This window comes from Salmo salar, chromosome 13, assembly GCF_965601325.2.
Source record: "Salmo salar chromosome 13, fSalSal1, whole genome shotgun sequence".
NCBI lineage: Eukaryota > Metazoa > Chordata > Actinopteri > Salmoniformes > Salmonidae > Salmo > Salmo salar.
In genome coordinates, this window is record NC_138303.1 from 2495015 (window position 1) to 2521768 (window position 26754).

Consider the following 26754-nt stretch of genomic DNA (forward strand, 5'->3'; position numbering starts at 1 on the left):
TCGCGCACCGCTCCCGAGTATACTTCTCGCCAATGTCCAGTCTCTTGACAACAAGGTAGACGAAATCCGAGCAAGGGTAGCATTCCAGAGAGACATCCGAGACTGTAACGTTCTTTGTTTCATGGAAACATGGCTCACTCGGGACACGCTGTCGGTACAGCCACCTGGTTTCTTCACGCATCGCGCCGACAGAAACAAGCATCTCTCTGCTAAGAAGGGCGGGGGTGTATGCCTTATGATTAACGAAATGTGGTGTGATCATAACAATATACAGGAACTCGAGTCCTTTTGTTCACCTGACTTAGAATTCCTCACAATCAAATGCCGATCGCATTATCTACCAAGAGAATTCTCTTTGATTATAATCACAGTCGTATATATCCCCCCCAAGCAAACACATCGACGGCCCTGAAAGAACTTCATTGGACTTTATGTAAACTGGAAACCACATATCCTGAGGCTGCATTTATTGTAGCTGGGGATTTTAACAAGGCTAATCTGAAAACAAGGCTCCCCAAATTCTATCAGCATATCGATTGTGCTACCAGGGGTAGAAAAACCCTGGATCATTGTTATTCTAACTTCCGCGACGCATTTAAGGCCCTCCCCCGCCCTCCCTTTGGAAAAGCTGACCACGACTCCATTTTGTTGCTCCCAGCCTATAGACAGAAACTAAAACAGGAAGCTCCCGCCCTCAGGTCTGTTCAACGCTGGTCCGACCAATCGGATTCCACGCTTCAAGATTGCTTCGATCACGTGGACTGGGATATGTTCCGCATAAAGTCGAACAACAACATTGACGAATACGCTGATTCGGTGTGCGAGTTCATTAACAAGTGCATCGGTGATGTTGTACCCACAGTGTCTATTAAAACATTCCCCAACCAGAAACCGTGGATTGATGGCAGCATTCGCGCAAAACTGAATGCGCAAACCACTGCTTTTAATCAGGGCGAAGTGACCAGAAACATGACCGAATATAAACAGTGTAGCTATTCCCTCCGCAAGGCAATCAAATAAGCGAAGCATCAGTACAGAGACAAAGTGGAGTCGCAATTCAACGGCTCAGACACGAGAGGTATGTGGCAGGGTCTACAGTCAATCACTGACTACAAAAGAAAAACCAGCCCCGTTGCGGATCACGATGCCTTGCTCCCAGACAGACTAAACAACTTCTTTGCTCGCTTTGAGGACAATACAGTGCCACTGACACGGCCCGCTACCAAAACCTGCGGGCTCTCCTTCACTGTAGCCAACGTGAGTAAAACATTTAAACGTGTTAATTTAATCAATCCCTATCCCAGTCTGCTGTCCCCACATGCTTCAAGAGGGCCACCATTGTTCCTATTCCCAAGAAAGCTAAGGTAACTGAGCTAAATGACTATCGCCCCGTAGCACTCACTTCCGTCATCATGAAGTGCTTTGAGAGACTAGTCAAGGATCATATCACCTCCACCTTACCTGACACCCTAGACTCACTGCAATTTGCTTACCGCCACAATAGGTCCACAGACGACGCAATCGCCATCACACTGCACACTGCCCTAACCCATCTGGACAAGAGGAACACATATGTAAGAATGCTGTTCATCGATTACAGCTCAGCATTTAACACCATAGTACCCTCCAAACTCGTCATTAAGCTCGAGACCCTGGGTCTCAACCCCGCCCTGTGCTACTGGGTCCTGGACTTCCTGACGGGCCGTCCCCAGGTGGTGAGGTTAGGTAACAACATCTCCACCCCGCTGATCCTCAACACTGGGTCCCCACATGGGTGCGTTCTCAGCCCTCTCCTGCACTCCCTGTTCACCCATGACTGCGTGGCCATGCACGCCTCCAACTCAATCATCAAGTCTGCAGACGACACAACAGTAGTGGGCTTGATTACCAACAACGACGAGACGGCCTACAGGGAGGAGTTGAGGGCACTCGGAGTGTGGTGTCAGGAAAATAACCTCTCACTCAACGTCATCAAAACAAAGGAGATGATCGTGGACTTCAGTAAACAGCAGAGGGAGCAGCCCCCTATCTACATTGACGGTACAGTAGTGGAGAAGGTGGAAAGTTTAAGTTCCTCGGTGTACACATCACGGACAAACTGAAATGGTCCACCCACACAGACAGCGTGGTGAAGAAGGCGCAGCAGTGCCTCTTCAACCTAAGGAGGCTGAAGAAATTCAGCTTGTCACCAAAATCACTCCTTGATGTAATGTATCACTAGCTACTTTAAACAATGTCACTTTATATGTTTTCATACCCTGCATTGTTCATCTCATATGTATATACTGTACTCTATACCATCTACTGCATCTTGCCTATGCCGTTCGGCCATCACTCAGTCTTCCCTGTGGCTCAGTTGGTAGAGCATGGTGTTTGCAACGCCAGCATGGTGTGTGCAACGCCAGGGTTGTGGGTTCGATTCCCACGGGAGGCCAGTACAAAAAGAAGAAAAAATTAATAAAAAATGCATGAAATGCATTCTTTCACTACTGTAAGTCGCTCTGGATAAGAGCATCTGCTAAATGACTAAAATGTAAAATATATTTTATGTACATATTCGTATTCATTCCTTTACACTTGTGTGTATAAGGTAGTTGTTGTGAAATTGTTAGGTTATATTACTTGTTAGATATTACTGCATGGTCGGAACTAGAAGCACAAGCATTTTGCTACACTCGCATTAACATCTGCTAACCATGTGTATGTGACAAATAAATTTGATTTGAAAATAATCATGGCCTCTAAACCTTCAAGCTGCATACTGGACCCTATTCCAACTAAACTACTGAAAGAGCTGCTTCATGTGCTTGGCCTTCCTATGTTGAACAGAATAAACGGCTCTCTATCCACCGGATGTGTACCAAACTCACTAAAAGTGGCAGTAATAAAGCCTCTCTTGAAAAAGCCAAACCTTGACCCAGAAAATATAAAAAACTATCGGCCTATTTCGAATCTTCCATTCCTCTCAAAAAATGTAGAAAAAGCTTTTGTGCAGCAACTCACTGCCTTCCTGAAGACAATGTATACAAAATGCTTCAGTCTGAGTTTTAGACCCCATCATAGCACTGAGACTGCACTTGTGAAGGTGGTAAATTACCCTTTAATGGCGTCAGACCGAGGCTCTGCATCTGTCCTCATGCTCCTAGACCTTAGTGCTGCTTTTGATACCAACGATCATCACATTCGTTTGGAGAGATTGGAAACCCAAATTGGTCTACACGAACAAACTCTGGCCTGGTTTAGATCTTATCTGTCGGAAAGATATCAGTTTGTCTCTGTGAATGGTTTGTGCTCTGACAAATCAACTGTACATTTCAGTGTTCCTCAAGATTAAAAACTATTGTTTTCACTATATATTTTATGTCATTCGAAAACATAATGTTAACTTTTACTGCTATGTGGATGACACACAGCTGTACATTTCAATGAAACATGGTGAAGCTCCAAAATTGCCCTCCCTGGAAGCCTGTGTTTCAGACATAAGGAAGTGGATGGTTGAAACTTTCTACTTTTAAACTCGGACAAAACAGAGATGCTTGTTCTAGGTCCCAAGAAACAAAGAGATCTTCTGTTGGATCTGACAATTAATCTGGATGGTTGTACAGTCGTCTCAAATAAAACTGTGAAGGACCTCGGCGTTACTCTGGACCCTGATCTCTTTTTTGAAGAACATATCAAGATTGTTTCAAGGACAGCTTTATTCCATTTACATAACATTGCAAAAATCTGAAATTTTCTGCCCAAAAATGCAGAAAAATTAATCCATGCTTTTGTTACTTCTTGGTTAGACTACTGCAATGCTCTACTTTCCGGCTACTCTACCTACATGTACATACCACCTCAACTAACCGGTGCCCCCACAATGACTCTGTACCGGCACCCCCTGTATATAGCCTCCACATTGACTCTGTACCGTAATACCCTGTATATAGCCTCCACATTGACTCTGTACCGGTACCCCCTGTATATAGCCTCCACATTGGCTCTGTACCGGTACCCCCTGTTTATAGTCTCCACATTGACTCTGTACCAGTACCCCCTGTTTATAGTCTCGCTATTGTTATTTTACTGCTGCTCTTTAATTACTTGTTACTTTTATCTCTTATCCGTATTTTTAAAAAACGCATTGTTGGTTGGGGCCTCGTAAGTCAGCATTTCAAATCAAATCAAATCAAATTTATTTTTATATAGCCCTTCGTACATCAGCTGATATCTCAAAGTGCTGTACAGAAACCCAGCCTAAAACCCCAAACAGCAAGCAAAGCATGTGAAAGAAGCACGGTGGCTAGGAAAAACTCCCTAGGAAAAACTCCCTAGAAAGGCCAAAAACCTAGGAAGAAACCTAGAGAGGAACCAGGCTATGAGGGGTGGCCAGTCCTCTTCTGGCTGTGCAGGGTGGATATTATAACAGAACATGGTCAAGATGTTAAAATGTTCATAAATGACCAGCATGGTCAAATAATAATAATCATAGTAGTTGTCGAGGGTGCAACAAGCACGTCCGGTGAACAGGTCAGGGTGCCATAGCCGCAGGCAGAACAGTTGAAACTGGAGCAGCAGCACGGCCAGGTGGACTGGGGACAGCAAGGAGTCATCATACCAGGTAGTCCTGAGGCATGGTCCTAGGGCTCAGGTCCTCCGAGAGAAAGACAGAAAGAGAGAATTAGAGAGAGCATATTTAAATTCACACAGGACACCGGATAAGACAAGAGAAATACTCCAGATGTAACAGACTGACCCTAGCCCCCCGACACATAAACTACTGCAGCATAAATACTGGAGGCTGAGACAGGAGGGATCAGAAGACACTGTGGCCCCATCCGATGATACCCCCGGACAGGGCCAAACAGGCAGGATATAACCCCACCCACTTTGCCAAAGCACAGCCCCCACACCACTAGAGGGATGTCTCCAACCACCAACTTACCGTCCTAAGACAAGGCCGAGTATAGCCCACAACGATCTCCGCCATGGCACAACCCAAGGGGGGGGCGCCAACCCAGACAGGAAGACCACGTCAGTGACTCAACCCACTCAAGTGATGCACCCCTCCCATGGACGGCATGGAAGAACACCAGTAAGCCAGTGACTCAGCCCCTGTAAAAGGGTTAGAGGCAGAGAATCTCAGTGGAAAGAGGGGAACCGGCAAGGCAGAGACAGCAAGGGCGGTTCGTTGCTCCAGCCTTTCCGTTCACCTTCACACTCCTGGGCCAGACTATACTTAATCATAGGACCTACTGAAGAGATAAGTCTTCAGTAAAGACTTAAAGGTTGAGACTGAGTCTGCGTCTCTCACATGGGTAGGCAGACCATTCCATAAAAATGGAGCTCTATAGGAGAAAGCCCTACCTCCAGCCGTTTGCTTAGAAATTCTAGGGACAATTAGGAGGCCTGCGTCTTGTGACCGTAGCGTACGTGTAGGTATGTACGGCAGGACCAAATGGGAAAGATAGGTAGGAGCAAGCCCATGTAATGCTTTGTAGGTTAGCAGTAAAACCTTGAAATCAGCCCTTGCCTTAACAGGAAGCCAGTGTAGGGAGGCTAGCACTGGAGTAATATGATCAAATTTTTTGGTTCTAGTCAGGATTCTAGCAGCCGTATTTAGCACTAACTGAAGTTTATTTAGTGCTTTATCCGGGTAGCCGGAAAGTAGAGCATTGCAGTAGTCCAGCCTAGAAGTAACAAAAGCATGGATAAATTTTTCTCCGTCATTTTTGGACAGAAAGTTTATGATTTTTGCAATGTTACGTAGATGGAAAAACCTGTCCTTGAAACAGTCTTGATATGTTCTTCAAAAGAGAGAGCAGGGTCCAGAGTAACGCCGAGGTCCTTCACAGTTTTATTTGAGACGACTGTACAACCATCCAGATTAATTGTCAGATTCAACAGAAGATCTCTTTGTTTCTTGGGACCTAGAATAAGCATCTCTGTTTTGTCCGAGTTTAAAAGTAGAAAGTTTGCAGCCATCCACTTCTTTATGTCTGAAACACAGGCTTCTAGCGAGGGCAATTTTGGGGCTTCACCATGTTTCATTGAAATGTACAGCTGTGTGTCGTCCGCATAGCAGTGAAATTTAACATTATGTTTTCGAATGACATCCGCAAGAGGTAAAATATATAGTGAAAACAATAGTGGTCCTAAAACGGAACCTTGAGGAACACCGAAATTTACAATTGATTTGTCAGAGGACAAACCATTCACAGAGACAAACTGATATCTTTCCGACAGATAAGATCTAAACCAGGCCAGAACTTGTCCATGTAGACCAATTTGGGTTTCCAATCTCTCCAAAAGAATGTGGTGAACGATGGTATCAAAAGCGGCACTAAGATCTAGGAGCACGAGGACAGATGCAGAGCCTTCGTTGCTCCAGAGCCAGATGCAGAGCATTTCACTGTAAGGTATTGTATTTGGCGCATGTGACTAATAACATTTTATTTGGGAGTTTCTTCCATTCTTCTCTGCAGATCCTCTCAAGCTCTGTCAGGTTGGATGGGGAGCATCGCTGCACAGCTATTTCAAAAGCGGCACTAAGATCTAGGAGCACGAGGACAGATGCAGAGCCTTCGTTGTTCCAGAGCCAGATGCAGAGCATTTCACTGTAAGGTATTGTATTTGGCGCATGTGACTAATAAAATTTGATTTGGGAGTTTCTTCCATTCTTCTCTGCAGATCCTCTCAAGCTCTGTCAGGTTGGATGGGGAGCATCGCTGCACAGCTATTTCAAGGTCTCTCCAGAGATGTTCGATTGGGTTCAAGTCCGGACTCTGGCTGGGCCACTCAAGGTCATTCAGAGACTTGTTACGAAGCCACTCCTGCGTTGTCTTGGCTGTGTGCTCAGGGTCATTGCCCTGTTGGAAGGTCAACCTTCGCTCCAGTCTGAGGTCCTGAGCGCTCTGGAGCAGGTTTTCATCAAGGATCTCGCTGTACTTTGCTCTGTTCATCTTTCCCTCGATCCTGACTAGTTTCCCAGTCCCTTCTGCTGAAAAACATTCCCACAGCATGATGCTGCCACCACCATGCTTCACCGTAGGGATGGTGCCAGGTTTCCTCCAGACATGATGCTTGGCATTCAGGGCAGAGTTCAATATTGGTTTCATCAGACCAGTGAATCTTGTTTCTCATGGTCTGAGAGTCCTTTAAGTGCCTTTTGGCAAACTCCAAGTGGACTGTCATGTTCCATTTACTGAGGAGTGGTTTCCGTCTGGCCACTCTACCATAAAGGCCTGATTGGTTGAGTCTGCAGAGATGGTTGTCCTTCTGGAAGGTTCTCCCATCTCCACAGAGGAACTCTAGAGCTCTGTCAGTGACCATCAGGTTCTTGGTCACCTCCCTGACCAAGGCCCTTCTCCCCCGATTGCTCAGTTTGGCCCGGCGGCCAGCTCTAGGAAGAGTCTTGGTGGTTCCAAACTTCTTCCATTTAAGAATGATGGAGGTCACTGTGTTCTTGGGGACCTTCAGTGCTGCAGACATGTTTTGGTACCCTTCCCCAGATCTGTTCCTCGACACAATCCTGTCTCGGAGCTCTACGGAAAATTCCTTCAACCTCATGGCTTGGTTTTTGCTCTGACATGCACTGTAACTGTGGGACCTTATATAGACAGGCGTGTGCCTTTCCAAATCATGTCCAATCAATTGAATTTACCACAGGTGAATTCTAATTAAGTTGTAGAAACATCTGATATCAATGGAAACAAGATGCACCTGAGCTTTTAATACATTTGCTAACTTTCTTAAAACCTGTTTTTGCTTCATCATCACGGGGTATTGAGTTGATTGATATATATATATTTTTTAACAATTTTAGATTAAGGCTGTAACGTGAAAAAAGTCAAGGGGTCTGAATACTTTCCAAAATGCACACTTCCATTCATTTCCAAACTGGTACCGGGGGACCTTTAGCCTCGTCTTGTGACCGTCCTAGAGAATAACAGTACGAGAGTCATCTGTAGAGTCCATAGAGGTTATATTGGTGTGTTCAGACTCTACAGATGTTTTCGTGTTTCCATTTCCTGGGCTGACAAACTGAACTTCTAGCGTGAGTGGGATGGATGTGGCTTTGTGACTATGAACACTTGAACAGCCACTCAACGATTTCACAGCGCAAATGCAGTCACACCTTCGACATATTGTATAAATGGGACTTCAGAAACTAGTAGCCTGCAGTGACCTTTATTTATCCAGGTTAGTCTCATTGAGATGAACATTGAGATGAAATATTTTTTTCAAGAGACCCGGTGCAACCAACAATATATGAGAGAGAGAGACAGAGACAATATATGAGAGAGAGAGAGAAACAATGTGAGACAAATATCACACACACTGTAACAACTTACAGACACCATCAACAAACAAAAAATGTGTCTGCAGTTCTGGTGTTGAGAAAGCAGAACATATTATTACCAAAACATATTTGATGTAGCGTATCGGTGCTGAATGTCCCAAATGGCACCCTATATAGTGCACTACTTTAGACCAGGGCCCTATGGAACCCTATTCCCTATATAGTGCACTCATATTAAAACATTTACAAAAACAGTGATTTCAAATGTATTGAAACATTTTTTTTAAACTAAGATGGGAACATGGAAAGCCAAGCTAGATAATGATCTGCTCTAGTAAACAGTTACACAGTTAGCACTGATATTAGAACAATCTTAGCATTGAAAGGCAGGAAAGTTAAACACTGATGCTAGCATGTGGTGATCATGGAGAGTTAGCAGTAGCAAGCTAATAGTTGTCTGTAGAGTTTAGGGTAAGGTTAGCGGTAGCCTGCTAGCTTCAGTCTGGAGTTCAGGGTAAGGTTAGCGGTAGCTTGCTAGCTTCAGTCTGGAGTTCAGGGTAAGGTTAGCTTGCTAGCCGTGGTGAAGAGAAAGGAACTCTGTGTATCTCTTGGTAAGGTCCTCCAACTGGGTGGCTGAAACACAAAAACACACAGTCAACTTCAATAGCAATACACAGTTGAAGTCAGAAGTTTACATACACTTAGGTTGGAGTCATTAAAACTCGTTTTTCAACCACTCTACACATTTCTTGTTAACAAACTATAGTTTTGGCAAGTCGGTTAGGACATCTACTTTGTGACAAGTAATTTTTCCAACAATTGTTTACAGACAGATTATTTCACTGTATCACAATTCCAGTGGGTCAGACGTTTACATACACTAAATTGACAGTGCCTTTAAACAGCTTGGAAAATTCCAGAGAATGATGTCATGGCTTTAGAAGCTTGATAGGCTAATTGACATCATTTGAGTCAATTGGAGATGTACCTGTGGATGTATTTCAAGGCCTACCTTCAAACTCTGTGCCTCTTTGCTTGACATCATGGGAAAATCAAAAGAAAATCAGCCAAGACGTCAGAAAAAAAAATTGTAGACCTCCACAAGTCTGGTTCATCCTTGGGAGCAATTTCCAAACGCCTGAAGGTACCACGTTCATCTGTACAAACAATAGTACGCAAGTATAAACACCATGGGACCACGCAGCCGTCATACCGCTCAGGAAGAAGACGCATTCTGTCTCCTAGAGATGAATGTACTTTGGTGAGAAAAGTGCAAATCAATCCCAGAACAACAGCTAAGGACCTTGTGAAGATGCTGACGGAAACAGGTACAAAAGTATCTATATCCACAGTAAAATGAGTCCTATATCGACATAACCTGAAAGGCCGCTCAGCAAGGAAGAAGCCACTGCTACAAAACCGCCATAAAAAAGCCAGAAAAAGTTTGGCAACTGCACATGGGGACAAAGATTGTGTCCTCTGGTCTGATGAAACAAAAATAGAACTGTTTGGCCATAATGACCATCGTTATGTTTGGAGGAAAAGGGGGAAGCTTGCAAGCCGAAGAACACCATCCCAACCGTGAAGCACGGGGGTGGCAGCGTCATGTTGTGGGGGTGCTTTGCTGCAGGAGGGACTGGTGCACTTCACAAAATAGATGGCATCATGAGGCAGGAAAATTATGTGGATATATTGAAGCAACATCTCAAGACATCAGTCAGCAAGTTAAAGCTTGGTCGCAAATGGGTCTTCCAAATGGACAATGACCCCAAGCATACTTCCAAAGTTGTGGCAAAATGGCTTAAGGACAACAAAGTCAAGGTATTGGAGTGGCCATCACAAAGCCCTGACCTCAATCCTACAGAAAATATGTGGGCAGAACTGAAAAAGCATGTGCGAGCAAGGAGGCCTACAAACCTGACTCAGTTACACCAGCTCAGTCAGGAGGAATGGGCCAAAATTCACCCAACTTATTGTGGGAAGGTTGTGGAAGGCTACCCGAAACGTTTGACCCAAGTTAAACAATTTAAAGGCAATGCTACTAAATACTAATTGAGTGCATGTAAACTTATGACCCACTGGGAATGTGATGAAAGAAATAAAAGCTGAAATAAACCATTCTCTCTACTATTATTCTGACATTTCACATTCTTAAAATAAAGTGGTGATCCTAACTGACCTAAAACAGGGAATTCTTACTAGGATTAAATGTCAGGAATTGTGAAAAACTGAGTTTAAATGTATTTGGCTAAGGTGTATTCAACTGTATATACAGTACCAGTCAAAAGTTTGGACACAGCTACTCATTCAAGTTTTTTTTTTTTTTTTTACTATTTTCTACATTTTAGAATAATAGTGAAAAAAATCAAGACTATGAAATAACACATATGGAATCATCTAGTAACCAAATAGCATCCTTTGCATTGATGACAGCTCTGCACACTCTTGGCATTCTCTCAACCAGCTCCATGAGGTAGTCACCTGGAATGCATTTCAATCAACAGGTGTACCTTGTTAAAAGTTAATTTGTGGAATTTCTTTCCATCTTAATGCGTTTGAGCCAATCAGTTGTGTTGTGACAGGGTAGGGGTGGTATACAGAAGATAGCCCTATTTTGTAAAAGACCAAGTCCATATTATGGCAAGAACAGCTGAAATAAGCAAAGAGAAACAGCTGTCTACATCGTGGCATAGTTCTGTGTAAGTGGTTAAGTGTGCCTTCAAATTCTAAATAAATCCCTGAGAGTCACCTCCACACACCTCCTCCACTATTTTTAATATGTCTTCACTGTTATTCTACAATGTAGAAAATAGTCAAAATAAAGAAAAACCCTGGAATGAGTAGGTGTGTCCAAACTTCTGACTGGTCATGTATATATAATATATATATGGCAGAGGGTGTGTTTGTGAAGGCGAGGGTCTGTGTGTATATACTCACAGAGGGTGTGTTTGTGAAGGCGAGGGTCTGTGTGTTTATACTCACAGAGGGTGTGTCTGTGTCCGTGGCGCCAGTAGGAAGGGTCTGAGTGTACCTCATTCACCGTGTCAGACAGACAGACAGACACCTCTGATACCTGCCTCAGGACCTCTAGCTCCTAGAGAGAGAGAGAGACACACATTCACCATGTCAGACAGACACCTCTGATACCTGCCTCAGGACCTCTAGCTCCTAGAGAGAGAGACACATTCACCATGTCAGACAGACACCTCTGATACCTGCCTCAGGACCTCTAGCTCCTAGAGAGAGAGACACATTCACCATGTCAGACAGACACCTCTGATACCTGCCTCAGGACCTCTAGCTCCTAGAGAGAGAGACACATTCACCATGTCAGACAGACACCTCTGATACCTGCCTCAGGACCTCTAGCTCCTAGAGAGAGAGAGAGACAGAGACATTCACCCTGTCAAACAGACAGCTCTGATACCTGCCTCAGGACCTCTAGCTCCTAGAGAGAGACATTTTGTAGTATATATTTTTTTAATTACTTAGCATCGAATGCAACTAGCTAGTTCAAACAGAGGGATGCTAAAGCTTTCTACATATTAATAATTAACACACAGACAGACAGAGAGAGAGAGAGACAGAGAGAGAACTGCTATGAAAACACAGTCCTCAGAGGAACACAGAGACAACGTGTGTGTGTGTATACCGTATTGCAGGCGGTGAGCAGCCTATGGACAGCGCTGAAGATGTGTGTGTGTGACCTGAGGCTGGGAGGGTCTCTGGAGCAGTAGGAGCTGAAGTCTGTGTCGTACACACGGCTGAACACGCTCATCATCTGGGCCAGATCAGACACAGCTACACGTAACGCGCACACAGAGAACCGGCTAGGACTGGCCTCCTCACCTCGCAGGAACACACACTGAGAGAGAAAATTATTGCTTTATTCAAAAAAGAGGTGTTATACAAGTTACATTTAGAAGAGGCGTTATACAGAGCAACAAGAGGTACAGTGCTTTCAAGAAGTCCGTGTCGTAGGAAGTATTCACCCCCTCGACTTTTCCCAACATGTGTTACAGCCTGAATTTAAAAATGGACGACATCGATGTGTCACTGATCTACACACAATACAACATAACGTCAAAGTGGATTTTTTTTTTTTATATATATTTTTTTTTTACATTTGTACAAATGAATTAAAAATGAAAATCTAAAATGTCGAGTCAATAAGTATTCAAACCGTGTTATGGAAAGCCGAACTATACTGAACAAAACTATAAAACACAAGTGTTGGCCCCATGTTTCATGATCTAAGATAAAAGATTACAGAAAATGTTCCACGCAAAAAGTTTATTCCCCTCACAAATTAGTTGACATCCCTGTTAGCCAAGATAATCTAAGGAGAAATGCTCACTATCTACCTGACAGGTGTGGCATATCAAGAAGCTGACTAAACAGCATGATCATTACACAGGTGCACCTTGTGCTGGGGGACAATAAAAGGCCACTATAAAATGTGTAGTTGTCACACAACACAATGCCACAGATGTCTCAAGCCTTGAGGGAGCGTAGAATTGGCATGCTGGACTGCAAGAATGTCCACCAGAGCTGTTACAGTAGAATTTTATGTTAATTTCTCTACCATAAGCTGCCTCCAACGTTGTTTTAGAGAATTTGGCAGTACGTCCAACAGGCCTCATAACTGCAGACCACACCAGCCCAAGACCTTCACATCCGGTTTCTTCACCTCGTGATCGTCTGAGACCAGCCACCCGGACGAAACTGTGGGTTTGTACAACCAAAGAATTTCTGCACAAACTATCAGAAACCTCCTCAGGGAAGCTCATCTGCGTGCTCGTCATCCTCACCAGGGTCTTGACCTGACTGCAGTTTGGCGTCGTAACCGACTTCAGTAGGAAAATGCTCACCTTCGATAGCCACTGGCACACTGGAGAAGTGTGCTCTTCACAGATGAATCCCGGTTTCAACTGTACCGGACAAATGGTGTGTTTTGTGGGCGAGTGGTTTGCTGATGTCAACGTTGTGAACAGAGTGCCCCCTGGTTGCAGTGGGGTTATGGTATGGGGCAGGGATAAGCTACGAACAACGAACACAATTGCATTTTAAATTGATGGCAATTTGAATGCACAGAGAAAACGTGACGAGATCCTGGGGCCCATTCATCCCGCGTCATCCCATCATGGTTCAGCATGATAATGCACGGTCCCATGTCGCAAGGATCTGTACACAATTACTGGAAGCTGAAAATGTCCCAGTTCTTCCGTGGCCTGCATACTCACCAGACATGTCACCCATTGAGCATGTTTGGGATGCTCTGGATCGACGTGTACGACAGCGTGTTCCAGTTCCCGCCAATATCCAGCAACTTCTCACAGCCATTGAAGAGGATTGGGACAACATTCCACAATCAACATCCTGATCAACTCTATGTGAAGGAGATGTCGCGCTGCATGAGGCAAATGGTGGTCAGATACTGACTGGTTTTCTGATCCACACCCCTAAGTTTTTTTTTTTTTAAAGGTATCTGACCAACTGATGCACATCTTTATTCCCATCATGTGAAATCCATAGATTAGGGACTAATGAATGTATTTCAACTCACAGATTTCCTTATATGAACTGTAACTCAGTTAAATCTTTGAAATTGCTGCATGTTGCGTTTTTATTTTTGTTCAGTGAAAGTTCAGGAGTAAAAGTTTGCTTAACAAGTCACATAGACTGTGTGCAATAATAGTGGTTAACATGATTTTTTGAATGACTACCTCATCTCTCTACCCCACACATACAATTATCTGTAAGGTTCCTCAGTCGAGCAGTGAATCCCGTTCAACCACAAAGACCAGGGAGGTTTTCCAAAGCCTCGCAAAGAAGGGCACCTGTTGGTAGATGGGTAAAAATAAAAAAGGCAGATATTGAATATCCCTTTGAGCATGGTGAAGTTATTAATTACACTTTGGATGGTGTATCAATAGACCCAGTCATTACAAAGATACAGGTGTCCTTCCTAACTCAGTTGCCGGAGAGGAAGGAAACCACACAGGGATTTCCCCATGAGGCCAATGGTGCCTTTAAAACAGAGTTTAATAACTGTGATAGAACTGAGGATGGATCAACAAGGTTGTAGTTACTCCACAATACTAACCTAAATGACAGAGTGAAAAGAAGGAAGCCTGAACACAAAAATATTCCAAACATGCATCCTGCACTAAAGTAAAACTGTAAAAAAAAATTGCGACGAGATTAACTTTATGTCCTGAATACAAAGCGTTATGTTTGGGGGCAAATCCAACACAACACATCACTGAGTACCACTCTTCATATCAAGCATGGTGGTGGCTGCATCATGTTATGGGTATGCTTGTCATCGGCAAGGACTAGGGAGTTTTTTAGGATAAATAGAAACGGAATAGAGCTAAGCACTGGCAAATTCCTAGAGGAAAACCTGGTTCAGTTTGCTTTCCAACAGACACTGGGAGATTAATTCACCTTTCAGCAGGACAATAACTTAAAACACAAGGCCAAATATTCACTGGAGTTGCTTACCAAGACAACATTGAATTTTGCTATGGCAAAATTTGAAAATGGCTGTCTAGCAATGATCAATAAATTCTCAGAGCTTGAAGAATTTTTTAAATAATTATGTGCAAATATTGTACAATCCAGGTGTGCAAAGCTTTGAGACACTTACACCTGTAATCGCTGCCAAAGGTGATTCTAACATGTATTGACTCAGGGGTGTGAATACTTATGTAAAATCAGATTTCTGTATTTCATTTTCAATAAATTTAAAAACATGTTTCCATTGTCAATATGGGGTATTCTTTTTCAAATCTATTTAATACATTTTAAATTCAGGCTGTAACGTCACTCACACACACACACACACACACACACAGTCTGAAGGCACTGTAGGTAAAACAATCATTCACCTCCATAATTATTGACAGCCTCGATAAAAATAAGCGAAAAATAAATGATTTATAATATGTAAAAAATACAAATACTGAGCTTACATTGCATGCTCAAGAAAATGACCATCATTTCATACTAATACACAGTGAAAGATTTTGTTTAAACAAGTAACACTTATTTTTTTTATCTCAAAAAGATTAAAAGAATTATTGGCACTCCTAAAAATTCTTAGATGAAATCAAACAAAAAGTTAATCTCAGCTTAAAGACGACCTGAACTGGAGAACCGTCAACGGCATCATGAACTTCACCAGTACCAGGACGTTTTTACCAAAAACCTGGCTGCCTCTGCCAGGAGGCTGAAAATTGACTTCAAGTGGATCTTCCAGCAATACAATAACTCCAAGCACACATCAAATCCACCCAGAAATCGTTCAACGACCACAAATATCAACAATTTGCAATGGCCAAAGCGCAGACCGAAGGACATCAAGGATCTGGAAAGATTCAGGATGGAGTAACGGACTAAGAACCCTCCCAATGTGTCCCAGAATCTCAGAGAAAATTCTAGAAAAGACTCAGTGCCGTTATCGTTACCAGGGGAGGGCGAACACGGCATTATAGACTCAGTGCCGTTATCGTTACCAGGGGAGGGCGAACACGGCATTATAGACTCAGTGCCGTTATCGTTACCAGGGGAGGGCGAACACGGCATTATAGACTCAGTGCCGTTATCGTTACCAGGGGAGGGCGAACACGGCATTATAGACTCAGTGCCGTTATCGTTACAAGGGGAGGGCGAACACGGCATTATAGACTCAGTGCCGTTATCGTTACCAGGGGAGGGCGAACACGGCATTTATAGACTCAGTGCCGTTATCGTTACCAGGGGAGGGCGAACACAGCATTATAGACTCAGTGCCGTTATCATTACCAGGGGAGAAGCATTATAGACTCAGTGCCGTTATCGTTACCAGGGGAGGGCGAACACAGCATTATAGACTCAGTGCCGTTATCGTTACCAGGGGAGGGCGAACACGGCATTATAGACTCAGTGCCGTTATCGTTACCAGGGGAGGGCGAACACGGCATTATCGACTGGGTGCCAATAATTTGGGAGGTGAACAGACACCCTCACCTGGATTACGTCCCAGACACCCTCACCTGGATTACGTCCCAGACACCCTCACCTGGATTACGTCCCAGACACCCTCACCTGGATTACGTCCCAGACACCCTCACCTGGATTACGTCCCAGACACCCTCACCTGGTCGTGCAGCTGTTCCAGGGCAGTGTGAGTGGACTCCAGCAGGGCTGTGACACCAGCAACCTCCTCGCCCCTCGGCTTGCAGGGTAGTGACCTCTGACCCTTACTGGCACCCCTGGAGAGAGGTCAGGTGAGTTAGTGCTGGGCCGGAACTAAAACCTGTCCGAGGGGCAAGGGGCTGAGAGTAGGGGTGATGTCACAAGGCCAGGGGCTGAGAGTAGGGGTGATGTCACAGGGCCAGGGGTTGAGAGTAGGGGTGATGTCACAGGGCCAGGGGTTGAGAGTGTACCTGATGTCAGAGGGCCAGGGGCTGAGAGTAGGGGTGATGTCAGAGGGCCAGGGGCTGAGAGTGTACCTGATATCAGAGGGCCAGGGGCTGAGAGTAGGGGTGATGTCAGAGGGCCAGGGGCTGAGAGTGTACCTGATGTCAGAGGGCCAGGGGCTGAGAGTGTACCTGATGTCAGAGGGCCAGGGGCTGAGAGTAGGGGTGATGTCAGAGGGCCAGGGGCTGAGAGTAGGGGTGATGTCAGAGGGCCAGGGGCTGAGAGTAGGGGTGATGTCAGAGAGCCAGGGGCTGAGAGTAGGGGTGATGTCAGAGGGCCAGGGGCTGAGAGTAGGGGTGATGTCAGAGGGCCAGGGGCTGAGAGTAGGGGTGATGTCAGAGGGGCAGGGGCTGAGAGTGTACCTGATGTCAGAGGGCCAGGGGTTGAGAGTAGGGGTGAGAGCCTGTCTCAGGTGAGGCAGAGCTTCAGGACAGAAGAGTTCCTTCAGTAGGCCCTCTCCTCCGGCCCTGCTGTCCCCACTAGGCCCCACGGAGCCAGGCACTAAAGTTAGCAGCTGCTCCATGAAACACAGCTGGCGCAGGGGGCAGGCCTGGCCCTGAGGAGGGGAGGAAGACAGCCTGTTAGAATATATAGCAGAATAATATACCGTTTATACGTCACATATCAACTGCAAGATGGAAACATTTCTGTTGGACACAAAATAACATTCAAATTAAAATATCAGAATTTAAAATTCACATCCCTCTCCTTTCTTTCCCCACCTCCATACCGTGATCAGGTCCAGGTCGTCTGTTCTACACAGCATCATCTCCTGGCCAAACACTAACAGCTCTAGGTGTGAGAGGTAGAGAGAGAGAGAGGTGTAGAGAGAGAGAGAGGTGTAGAGAGAGAGAGAGGTGTAGAGAGACAGACAGACAGAGGTGTAGACAGACAGACAGAGGTGTAGACAGACAGACAGAGGTGTAGACAGACAGACAGAGGTGTAGACAGACAGACAGAGGTGTAGACAGACAGACAGAGGTGTAGACAGACAGAGGTGTAGACGGACAGACAGACAGATTAGGTTACAATAAATATTGATGTTAACCGGTATGTAAGCAAAAGCAGTTAAGTTGACAGTGAACATGTAACATCTCCTTATTGTGCTGCTCACCATCTGGTGGACATGATGTACAGGACACACGTTTTCCCACTGCCCACTAACGCTAGTCATTCTGACATATCAACACGAGCTGGAAATCAATAGGACTTTCCCCAGGCATGTATATTTACCTTGGCTGAGGGAGTTTGGGCCTTTAGATCTGAGTGAAGGCAGTTTCTTAGTGAGAGATGGACAGATGCTGCAGAGAGCGAGAGACAGACAGCGATATCAGCCCACTTTAAACATGAACACTCACTTTGTCCACCAGGAGAAAGCATCAGTTTGGTGCTGGTTTCCACTCATTATCAGGTCAGTACTGAGTGTGTTACCCGCTACAGATCCATACCATTATCAGGTCAGTACTGAGTGTGTTACCCGCTACAGATCCATACCATTATCAGGTCAGTACTGAGTGTGTTACCCGCTACAGATCCATACCATTATCAGGTCAGTACTGAGTGTGTTACCCGCTACAGATCCATACCATTATCAGGGCAGTACTGAGTGTGTTACCCGCTACAGATCCATACCATTATCAGGGCAGTACTGAGTGTGTTACCCGCTACAGATCCATACCATTATCAGGTCAGTACTGAGTGTGTTACCCGCTACAGATCCATAGCATTATCAGGTCAGTACTGAGTGTGTTACCCGCTACAGATCCATACCATTATCAGGTCAGTACTGAGTGTGTTACCCGCTACAGATCCATACCATTATCAGGGCAGTACTGAGTGTGTTACCCGCTACAGATCCATACCATTATCAGGGCAGTACTGAGTGTGTTACCCGCTACAGATCCATACCATTATCAGGGCAGTACTGAGTGTTACCCGCTACAGATCCATACCATTATCAGGGCAGTACTGAGTGTGTTACCCGCTACAGATCCATACCATTATCAGGGCAGTACTGAGTGTGTTACCCGCTACAGATCCATACCATTATCAGGGCAGTACTGAGTGTGTTACCCGCTACAGATCCATACCATTATCAGGGCAGTACTGAGTGTGTTACCCGCTACAGATCCATACCATTATCAGGGCAGTACTGAGTGTGTTACCCGCTACAGATCCATACCATTATCAGGGCAGTACTGAGTGTGTTACCCGCTACAGATCCATACCATTATCAGGGCAGTACTGAGTGTGTTACCCGCTACAGATCCATACCATTATCAGGGCAGTACTGAGTGTGTTACCTGCTACAGATCCATGCCAGTATGTCGGTGCGGTGTTGAGATGGAGTACACAGTAGTTCCTGCATACTTTCAGCCTCACGCAGATATAGACCTTCCACCAGGGAACATGACAGGGTCTGTCACACACACACACACACACACACACACACACACACACACACACACACACACACACACACACACACACACACACACACACACACACACACACACACACACACACACACACACACACACACACACACACACACACACAGCGAGAGACAATCTACCTCACTCACATGACAAAAACATGCCAAGTAGCGTGTTATCTAACTCACACTACTCGTTCTCATCTCTACATGGTCGTATCATTGGCTCGCTAGGCTAACTACAAACGTTGGCATTTGTTTACAGCCGTTAGTTAACGTTATCCAGTTAGCTAGCCAGCTAGCTAGCTGGTGATCATTGTCCTTCACGAGGAAAAGTGCTATTCAACTTTGCTACAGTTTGGCTAACAATATAACGGTTCATTTTTTCAACTATAGCAGAAGTGATTGACGTGTGTTAATTAGAGTATTTACCTGTAAAGTAGCGTAAACATGTTGGGACAGTCGGTGTTCTTTCGAAGTACCCGCCATCTTCCTGCTGGGAGAGTCAGAGCGGAAGTGACGTCCGGTCGTCCTGACGTCCGGTCGTTACCATAGCCACAAAGTCTGTATTTTTATTTAGCGAAACATCCGCCTATTTCTACAATTTATCTTCTTAAAATCTGATTTTAAACCTAACCCTACCCTTAAACCTAACTTTAACCACACTACTAACCGTATGCCTAACCGTAACCTTAAATTAAGTCCCCCAAAAAAGCTAATATCTTTTTTACATAAGGTCAGAAATGTGACTTGTGTCAGTAGTAAGTAGTGACAAGCAGTTATGTCAGCAGGGGGATAGTGCTGCTGCCTGCTGTTAAAGAGAAGATACTGCATGTCGACCTTATCCACAGAATTAGGAATTGGAATAGTAGAATTAAGCAATATGGCCAATATACCACGGCTAAGGGCTGTTCTTAACCACAATGCATTGCTGAGTGCCTGGATACAGCCCTTAGCCGTGGTATATTGGCCATATACCACAAAACCCCCGATATGCCTTATTGCTATTATAAACTGGTTACTAACATAATTAGAGCAGTAAAAATATATGTTTTGTCATACCCGTGGTATACGGTCTGATATTCCAAGGCTGTGAGCCAATCAGCATTCAGGGCTTAAACCAACCCGTTTATAATTAAGTAATAAGTCATGAGGGGTTGTGGTATATGGGCAATATACCACGGCTAATGGCTCTTCTTTTGTACGATGCAATGCGGAGTGCCTGGATACAGCCTTTAGCCGTGGTATATTGGCCATAGACCACAAAACCCTGAGTTGCTATATTGATATTATAAACTGGTTACCAATGTAATTAGAGGAGTAAAAATACATGTTTTGGTCTGATATACCAGAGGACAGGGGCGGAGAGGTTAGGGAGGAGAGGACAGGGAGGAGAGGTTAGGGGTGGAGAGGACAGGGAGGAGAGGTTAGGGGTGGAGAGGACAGGGAGGAGAGGTTAGGGGTGGAGAGGACAGGGAGGAGAGGACAGGGGCGGAGAGGTTAGGGAGGAGAGGAAAGGGAGTAGAGGACAGGGGAGGAGAGGTTAGGGGTGGAGAGGATAGGGCGAGAGGTTAGGGGGCAGAGGAAAGGGGGGAGGATATGGGGGAGAGGATGGGGGGAGAGGATAGGGGGGAGGATATGGGGGAGAGGATATGGGGGGAGAGGATGGGGGAGAGGATAGGGGGAGGATAGGGGGGAGGATATGGGGGAGAGGATGGGGGAGAGGATGGGGAGAGGATATGGGGGAGAGGATAGGGGGGAGAGGATATGGGGGAGAGGATGGGGGAGAGGATAGGGGGGAGAGGATGGGGGAGAGGATAGGACGGAGAGGATAGGGGGGAGAGGATAGGGGGGAGAGGATAGGGGGGAGAGGATATGGGGGAGAGGATGGGGGAGAGGATAGGGGGGAGAGGATATGGGGGAGAGGATGGGGGAGAGGATAGGGGGGAGAGGATAGGGGGGAGAGGAGAGGATGGGGGAGAGGATATGGGGGAGAGGATGGGGGGAGGATAGGGGGGGAGGGTTTTACTTTATATTAGGAGAGCAAGGACTCTTTGAAAGAGTTCCACGTATTTGTTATTTTTTGTTGTTTAAATGAAAACGATACCAAATTAAATGTAAGCAGCCAATGATTGTTAGGCCGTCGGGCCGTCTCTCAGGCTGTTTAAACACATCTAACGTCATACTACTATTCCATTCCAAGGACTGAGACACCAGGTAATCAGAACCTCCAATCTGTCCATCAGAGACTGGCAGACCAGGTAATCAGAACCTCCATTCTGTCCATCAGGGACTGGGACAACATGTACTCAGAACCTCCATTCTGCCCATCAGGGACTGGTAGAGCTGTACAGCAGTAGGTACTCAGAACCTCCATTCTGCCCATCAGGGACTGGTAGAGCTGTACACCAGGTACTCAGAACCTCCATTCCTCCCATCAGGGACTGGTAGAGCTGTACACCAGGTACTCAGAACCTCCATTCTGCCCATCAGGGACTGGTAGAGCTGTACAGCAGGTACTCAGAACCTCCATTCCTCCCATCAGGGACTGGTAGAGCTGTACACCAGGTACTCAGAACCTCCATTCCTCCCATCAGGGACTGGTAGAGCTGGGACACAAGGTACTCAGAACTTCCATTCTGTCCATCAGGGACTGTTAGAGCTGGGACACAAGGTACTCAGAACCTCCATTCTGTCCATCAGGGACTGGTAGAGCTGTACAGCAGGTACTCAGAACCTCCATTCTGTCCATCAGGGACTGGTAGAGCTGGGACACAAGGTACTCATAACCTCCATTCTGTCCATCAGGGACTGATAGAGCTGTACAGCAGGTACTCAGAACCTCCATTCTGTCCATCAGGGACTGGTAGAGCTGGGACACCAGGTACTCAGAACCTCCATTCTGCCCATCAGGGACTGGTAGAGCTGGACACCAGGTACTCAGAACCTCCATTCTGTCCATCAGGGACTGGTAGAGCTGGGACACCAGGTACTCAGAATCTCCATACGTGGATCTTTAGCCGCTTTCTTCTAAGTATAGTAGAGTTAAAATGGTTATTCCAGCAAACTTCAAATTATTAGAATAGTACACAACGCAGAACAGAACAATCAGGTTGAGGGTCAATGGCCAAAGCCCGCGATGTATGCATAAGATCTACTAAGAAGAGAATGAGTAACCAGAGAGAGGTAGAGGTAAACAGCCAGACGTCTGAGCTCACTGATACAGTCCTGAGACCAAGTGAAGGCACTTTGAGAACTCGAACTGGAAGAGTTGTGAAGCCTGTCAGAAGACTTTTAGAGTCAATGAGTCAAGTGATTGCTGAGCCGGACAAAAGAAAGCATCTAGCCGCCCTGATTCAAGCCTTATCAAATTTTGTTGAAGTGACAGTACCCCAGTGACACAGAAGCCAGAGGATAGATTAAGGAAATGAGAAATACTTTATTAGGGGGTCATAGGTTGTATGTATATGGGCATATTTCTACCTGGCAAAATCTCTTTGCTGTCCTGGACGACTCTTGGTCAAGGTTACCCCTGTGGAGGAAGAACTCTTACCTTATGTCTTAAAGTTTGCTGAAATCAAGAAGGGGTGAGTGTAGTAGAGTTAAAATGGTTATTCCAGCAAACTTCAAATTATTAGAATAGTACACAATGCAGAACAGAACAATCAGGTTGAGGGTCAATGGCCAAAGCCCGCGAACAGGAATATTCCAAGTTCAGACAGAGGGGGGGAGTCAGATCGCTATGATCGCCAGGAACTTTACTTTTGGTTTCTAATTTTAATTGTTGCGCTACTGGTGATGCCTGTTGATGTTAGGTAGGCAGCTACTGTAGCTGAATGATGTTAATATCTTCAGGTTTTGTTTCATTAAATTTATTTTATTTTATCTGGGTGCTTACGTCACCTACTAACACCCTGGTACTACCCATAGCTCCCGCTCTCCTCAGTCTGAGAAAACACTGAGAGAGAAAGGTACGGGTTGCAGATTACTCCTTTGTAGAAGTCCGTAACGTGAAATAAATAAAACGTCCCAAGGTTAATGCTGTAGATATTGTTATAAGGGGATGTGAGACTATCGAAACACGTAACTTTCAGAGTTTTATTGTTGTTATTAATATAGTTACAGAGTGCTAAAAGTGTTGCTAGCTAGCATGCCTTTCTTTCTGTGATGCAGACGGCTAGCTGAGCTGCCAACTAGTGATGGTGTTGCATTATGGGGGATGTAGTTTTTGCCCTCTAAGGCGATTTTACGTTGTAACTTGTTTGTGTTGCAGTGGTTTTGTACATGAGTTGTTGTATTTTGCTACTATCAACACTGAAAGCACCTAGCAATGTATTTGGGATGTGAGACAGGATATGTGTTTTACCTTTCTTCATGCTCCTGTGTAGAACAACTTGTCAGGTGGTGCATTGGAGACTGATGTGTTCCTGTCCTGTCTTTTCACAATACTATTGCAGGTATGGTTCTATTGTCTAAGAATTAAGATTATACATTCTTTGTATTAAGGACTGGTTATTATTTTATACTATACATTATGGCTTTATGTATGAGTGTGATTGTGAGAGTCTGAGAAAACACTGAGAGAGAAAGAACAACTTGTCAGGTGGTGCATTGGAGACTGATGTGTTCCTGTCCTGTCTTTTCACAATACTATTGCAGATCAACATAAAAGCCTAAAAGACAGCCGTGGTGTCGCTCTTCATTTCTTGGTTCTCCTGTGGTGCATAAGAAACCCGCTACATAAGTTCTATGTGGACAAAATTACTCTCTGATAACACAAGTCATGTTTGTACTTACATCATGTAATGTAGTGCTCAGTAGAAAGTATTGTCGTGAATTGTAGTTAGCTTTTCCTCAATTCTTCCGGTAGCTAGCAAGGGATTCTGTGGAAATCAAGTCCCATTCTACTGTACAACTCGACACTGTGCGAGATGCAAACTCTCGTTGGAGTGACCGGGACTATGACTTTTAAGGTATCCCTTCGGGCCATGACTGTATAAAAGGTCAGCCATTTTGGTCAGGGAGTTGGTCTACCATTGTTTGCCAGTGCTTTCATAAGATGTGTAAACAATGAATAAGTGTAAACAATGAATTGGAAGAATGTATCTGCACTGCATGTTTGTTAGCTAGCCAGCCAGTTTGAAGAACGATTCCATAAAGTTTTCAAATGAATTGACAAACATTGAGGGTTTATAAAAATAGCCCCTCTGTTAATTTAATAGGCTCTCTCTATTCTTATCCAAACAACTTGACGTTCTAGCTTGGAAAAGTCTAAATGGGATCCTTTGGGCATCCAACTCTGACTTCACCCCATTGAAGTCAAAATGTTTAACGGTTAGGGTTAAGGTTAGGTAAGGGTTAAAGTTAGGTAATGGTTAATGTTAGGTAATGGTTAATGTTAGGTAAGGGTTAAGGTTAAGGTTTGGTAAGGGTTAAGGTTAGGTTAGGGTTAAGGTTAGGTAAGGGTTAAGGTTAGGTTAAGGTTAAGTAAGGGTTAAGGTTAGGTAAGGGTTAAGGTTAGGTTAGGGTTAAGGTTAGGTAAGGGTTAAGGTTAGGTAAGGGTTAAGGTTAGGTTTAAGGTTAGGTTAGGGTTAAGGTTAGGTTAGGGTTAAGGTTAGGTAAGGGTTAAGGTTAGGTTAGGGTTAAGGTTAGGTTAGGGTTAAGGTTAGGTTTAAGGTTAGGTAAGGGTTAAGGTTAGGTTAGGGTTAAGGTTAGGTAAGGGTTAAGGTTAGGTTAGGGTTAAGGTTAGGTTTTATTGTAGGGACGTTCCAAGGGGGATGGCATTTTTGTCTGTAATAAAGCCCTTTTGTGTGGAAAAACGCATTCTGATTGGATGGGCCTGGCTCCCAAGTGGGTGGGCTAATACCCTCCCAGGCCTGCCCATCCATGGCGGCGCCCCTGCCCAGTCATGGGAATCCATAGATTAGAGCCTAATGAATTCATTTCAATTGAACGATTTCCTTTGAAATTGTTTATATCTTTGTTCAGTATAGTAACTACTCTCTATATAGGCTACAGTTTGAGCAGTGGGGCTGTGTGTTGACTCTGGGTCAGTGTTCAGTATAGTAACTACTCTCTATATAGGCTACAGTATATTTGAGAGGTGTGTTGACTCTTTGGTTCACCAGGAGAATTATACTATTCTTGTAGAATTATTGTAGAATTATACTTTGTTTCTTTCTACCCAGCAGCCATGTCTTCTCTCCGTACAGTTATTCTACATGATGAAACTGTTTTCTCATCTCTTCAGTTATTCTACAGGATACAGCTGTTCCCTCATCAGTTATTCTACAGGATACAGCCGTTCCCTCATCAGTTATTCTACAGGATACAGCTGTTCTCTCATCAGTTATTCTACGGGATACAGCTGTTCCCTCATCAGTTATTCTACATGATACAGCTGTTCCCTCATCAGTTATTCTACAGGATACAGCTGTTCCCTCATCAGTTATTCTACAGGATACAGCTGTTCTCTCATCAGTTATTCTACAGCATACAGCTGTTCCCTCATCAGTTATTCTACAGGATACAGCTGTTCCCTCATCAGTTATTCTACAGGATACAGCTGTTCTCTCCTCTCATCAGTTATTCTACAGGATACAGCTGTTCTCTCATCAGTTATTCTACAGGATACAGCTGTTCCCTCATCAGTTATTCTACAGCATACAGCTGTTCTCTCCTCTCATCAGTTATTCTACAGGATACAGCTGTTCCCTCATCAGTTATTCTACAGGAAACAGCTGTTCTCTCCTCTCATCAGTTATTCTACAGGATACAGCTGTTCTCTCCTCTCATCAGTTATTCTACAGGATACAGCTGTTCTCTCCTCTCATTAGTTATTCTACAGGATACAGCTGTTCTCTCATCAGTTATTCTACAGGATACAGCTGTTCCCTCATCAGTTATTCTACAGGATACAGCTGTTCTCTCATCAGTTATTCTACAGGATAAGCTGTTCTCTCATCAGTTATTCTACAGGATACAGCTGTTCCCTCATCAGTTATTATACAGGATACAGCTGTTCCCTCATCAGTTATTATACAGGATACAGCTGTTCCCTCATCAGTTATTCTACAGGATACAGCTGTTCCCTCATCAGTTATTCTACAGGATACAGTTGTTCCCTCATCAGTTATTCTACAGGATACAGCTGTTCTCTCATCAGTTATTCTACAGGATACAGCTGTTCTCTCATCAGATATTCTACAGGATACAGCTGTTCCCTCATCAGCTATTCTACAGGATACAGCTGTTCCCTCATCAGTTATTCTACAGGATACAGCTGTTCCCTCATCAGATAGATCATTACAGTTTTGTGTTCAGCAGGCAGATAACTTTATTATATTCACTGTTCTGAACATTGTTTATTTTAAACTTTGTTTTCCTTGTAGCACAGTGACAGCTGTATTTTCTGTCCACTAAGCAGTCCTGTAATGGAAAGCACTATACTGTACTACTCCCAGTATCTGCAGCAGATCAGAGAGAGCGGTCCAAGAGGTTGCTTTAGGACAGGTCTCTCCACTCTTGTAGCGATGCAAAGACTATTGGTTTAACAGACAGAAAATACAGC

At 44.6% G+C, this 26754-nt stretch overlaps 1 protein-coding gene across 4 annotated transcripts; it reads right to left on the minus strand.

The window, feature by feature from the left end:
- Positions 1–8156: 8156 nt before the first annotated feature.
- On the minus strand, positions 8157–19787 carry haus7 (HAUS augmin-like complex, subunit 7). 4 transcript variants are annotated; one of them, XM_045692816.2, is made up of 9 exons: positions 19617–19787; positions 19054–19169; positions 17984–18051; positions 17481–17542; positions 17113–17306; positions 16428–16542; positions 11937–12149; positions 11222–11378; positions 8157–8917 (listed from the first exon to the last, which is right to left on the minus strand). In XM_045692816.2, exons 1-9 carry the CDS (start codon positions 19671–19673, stop codon positions 8856–8858), a joined length of 1044 nt encoding a protein of 347 aa, XP_045548772.2. In that variant the 5' UTR covers positions 19674–19787; the 3' UTR covers positions 8157–8855. The 4 variants fall into 4 exon arrangements, with proteins under 4 accessions (XP_045548772.2, XP_045548773.2, XP_045548774.2 ...); XM_045692817.2 differs by having other exon boundaries at positions 11267–11378; positions 19617–19783; XM_045692818.2 differs by lacking the exons at positions 8157–8917; positions 11222–11378 and adding an exon at positions 11398–11656.
- Between the last annotated feature and the right edge of the window lie 6967 nt (positions 19788–26754).

Coding starts and splice junctions, on each gene's coding strand:
- haus7 (XM_045692816.2), bottom strand. CDS start 19,673: ATGGCGGGTACTTCGAAAGAACACCGACTGTCCCAACATGTTTACGCT. Junction 11,379..11,936: donor TGCTCACCGCCTGCAATACG/GTATACACACAC, acceptor CTCTCTCTCTAG/GAGCTAGAGGTCCTGAGGCA. Junction 8,918..11,221: donor CCTTCACAAACACACCCTCT/GTGAGTATATAC, acceptor TTTGTGTTTCAG/CCACCCAGTTGGAGGACCTT.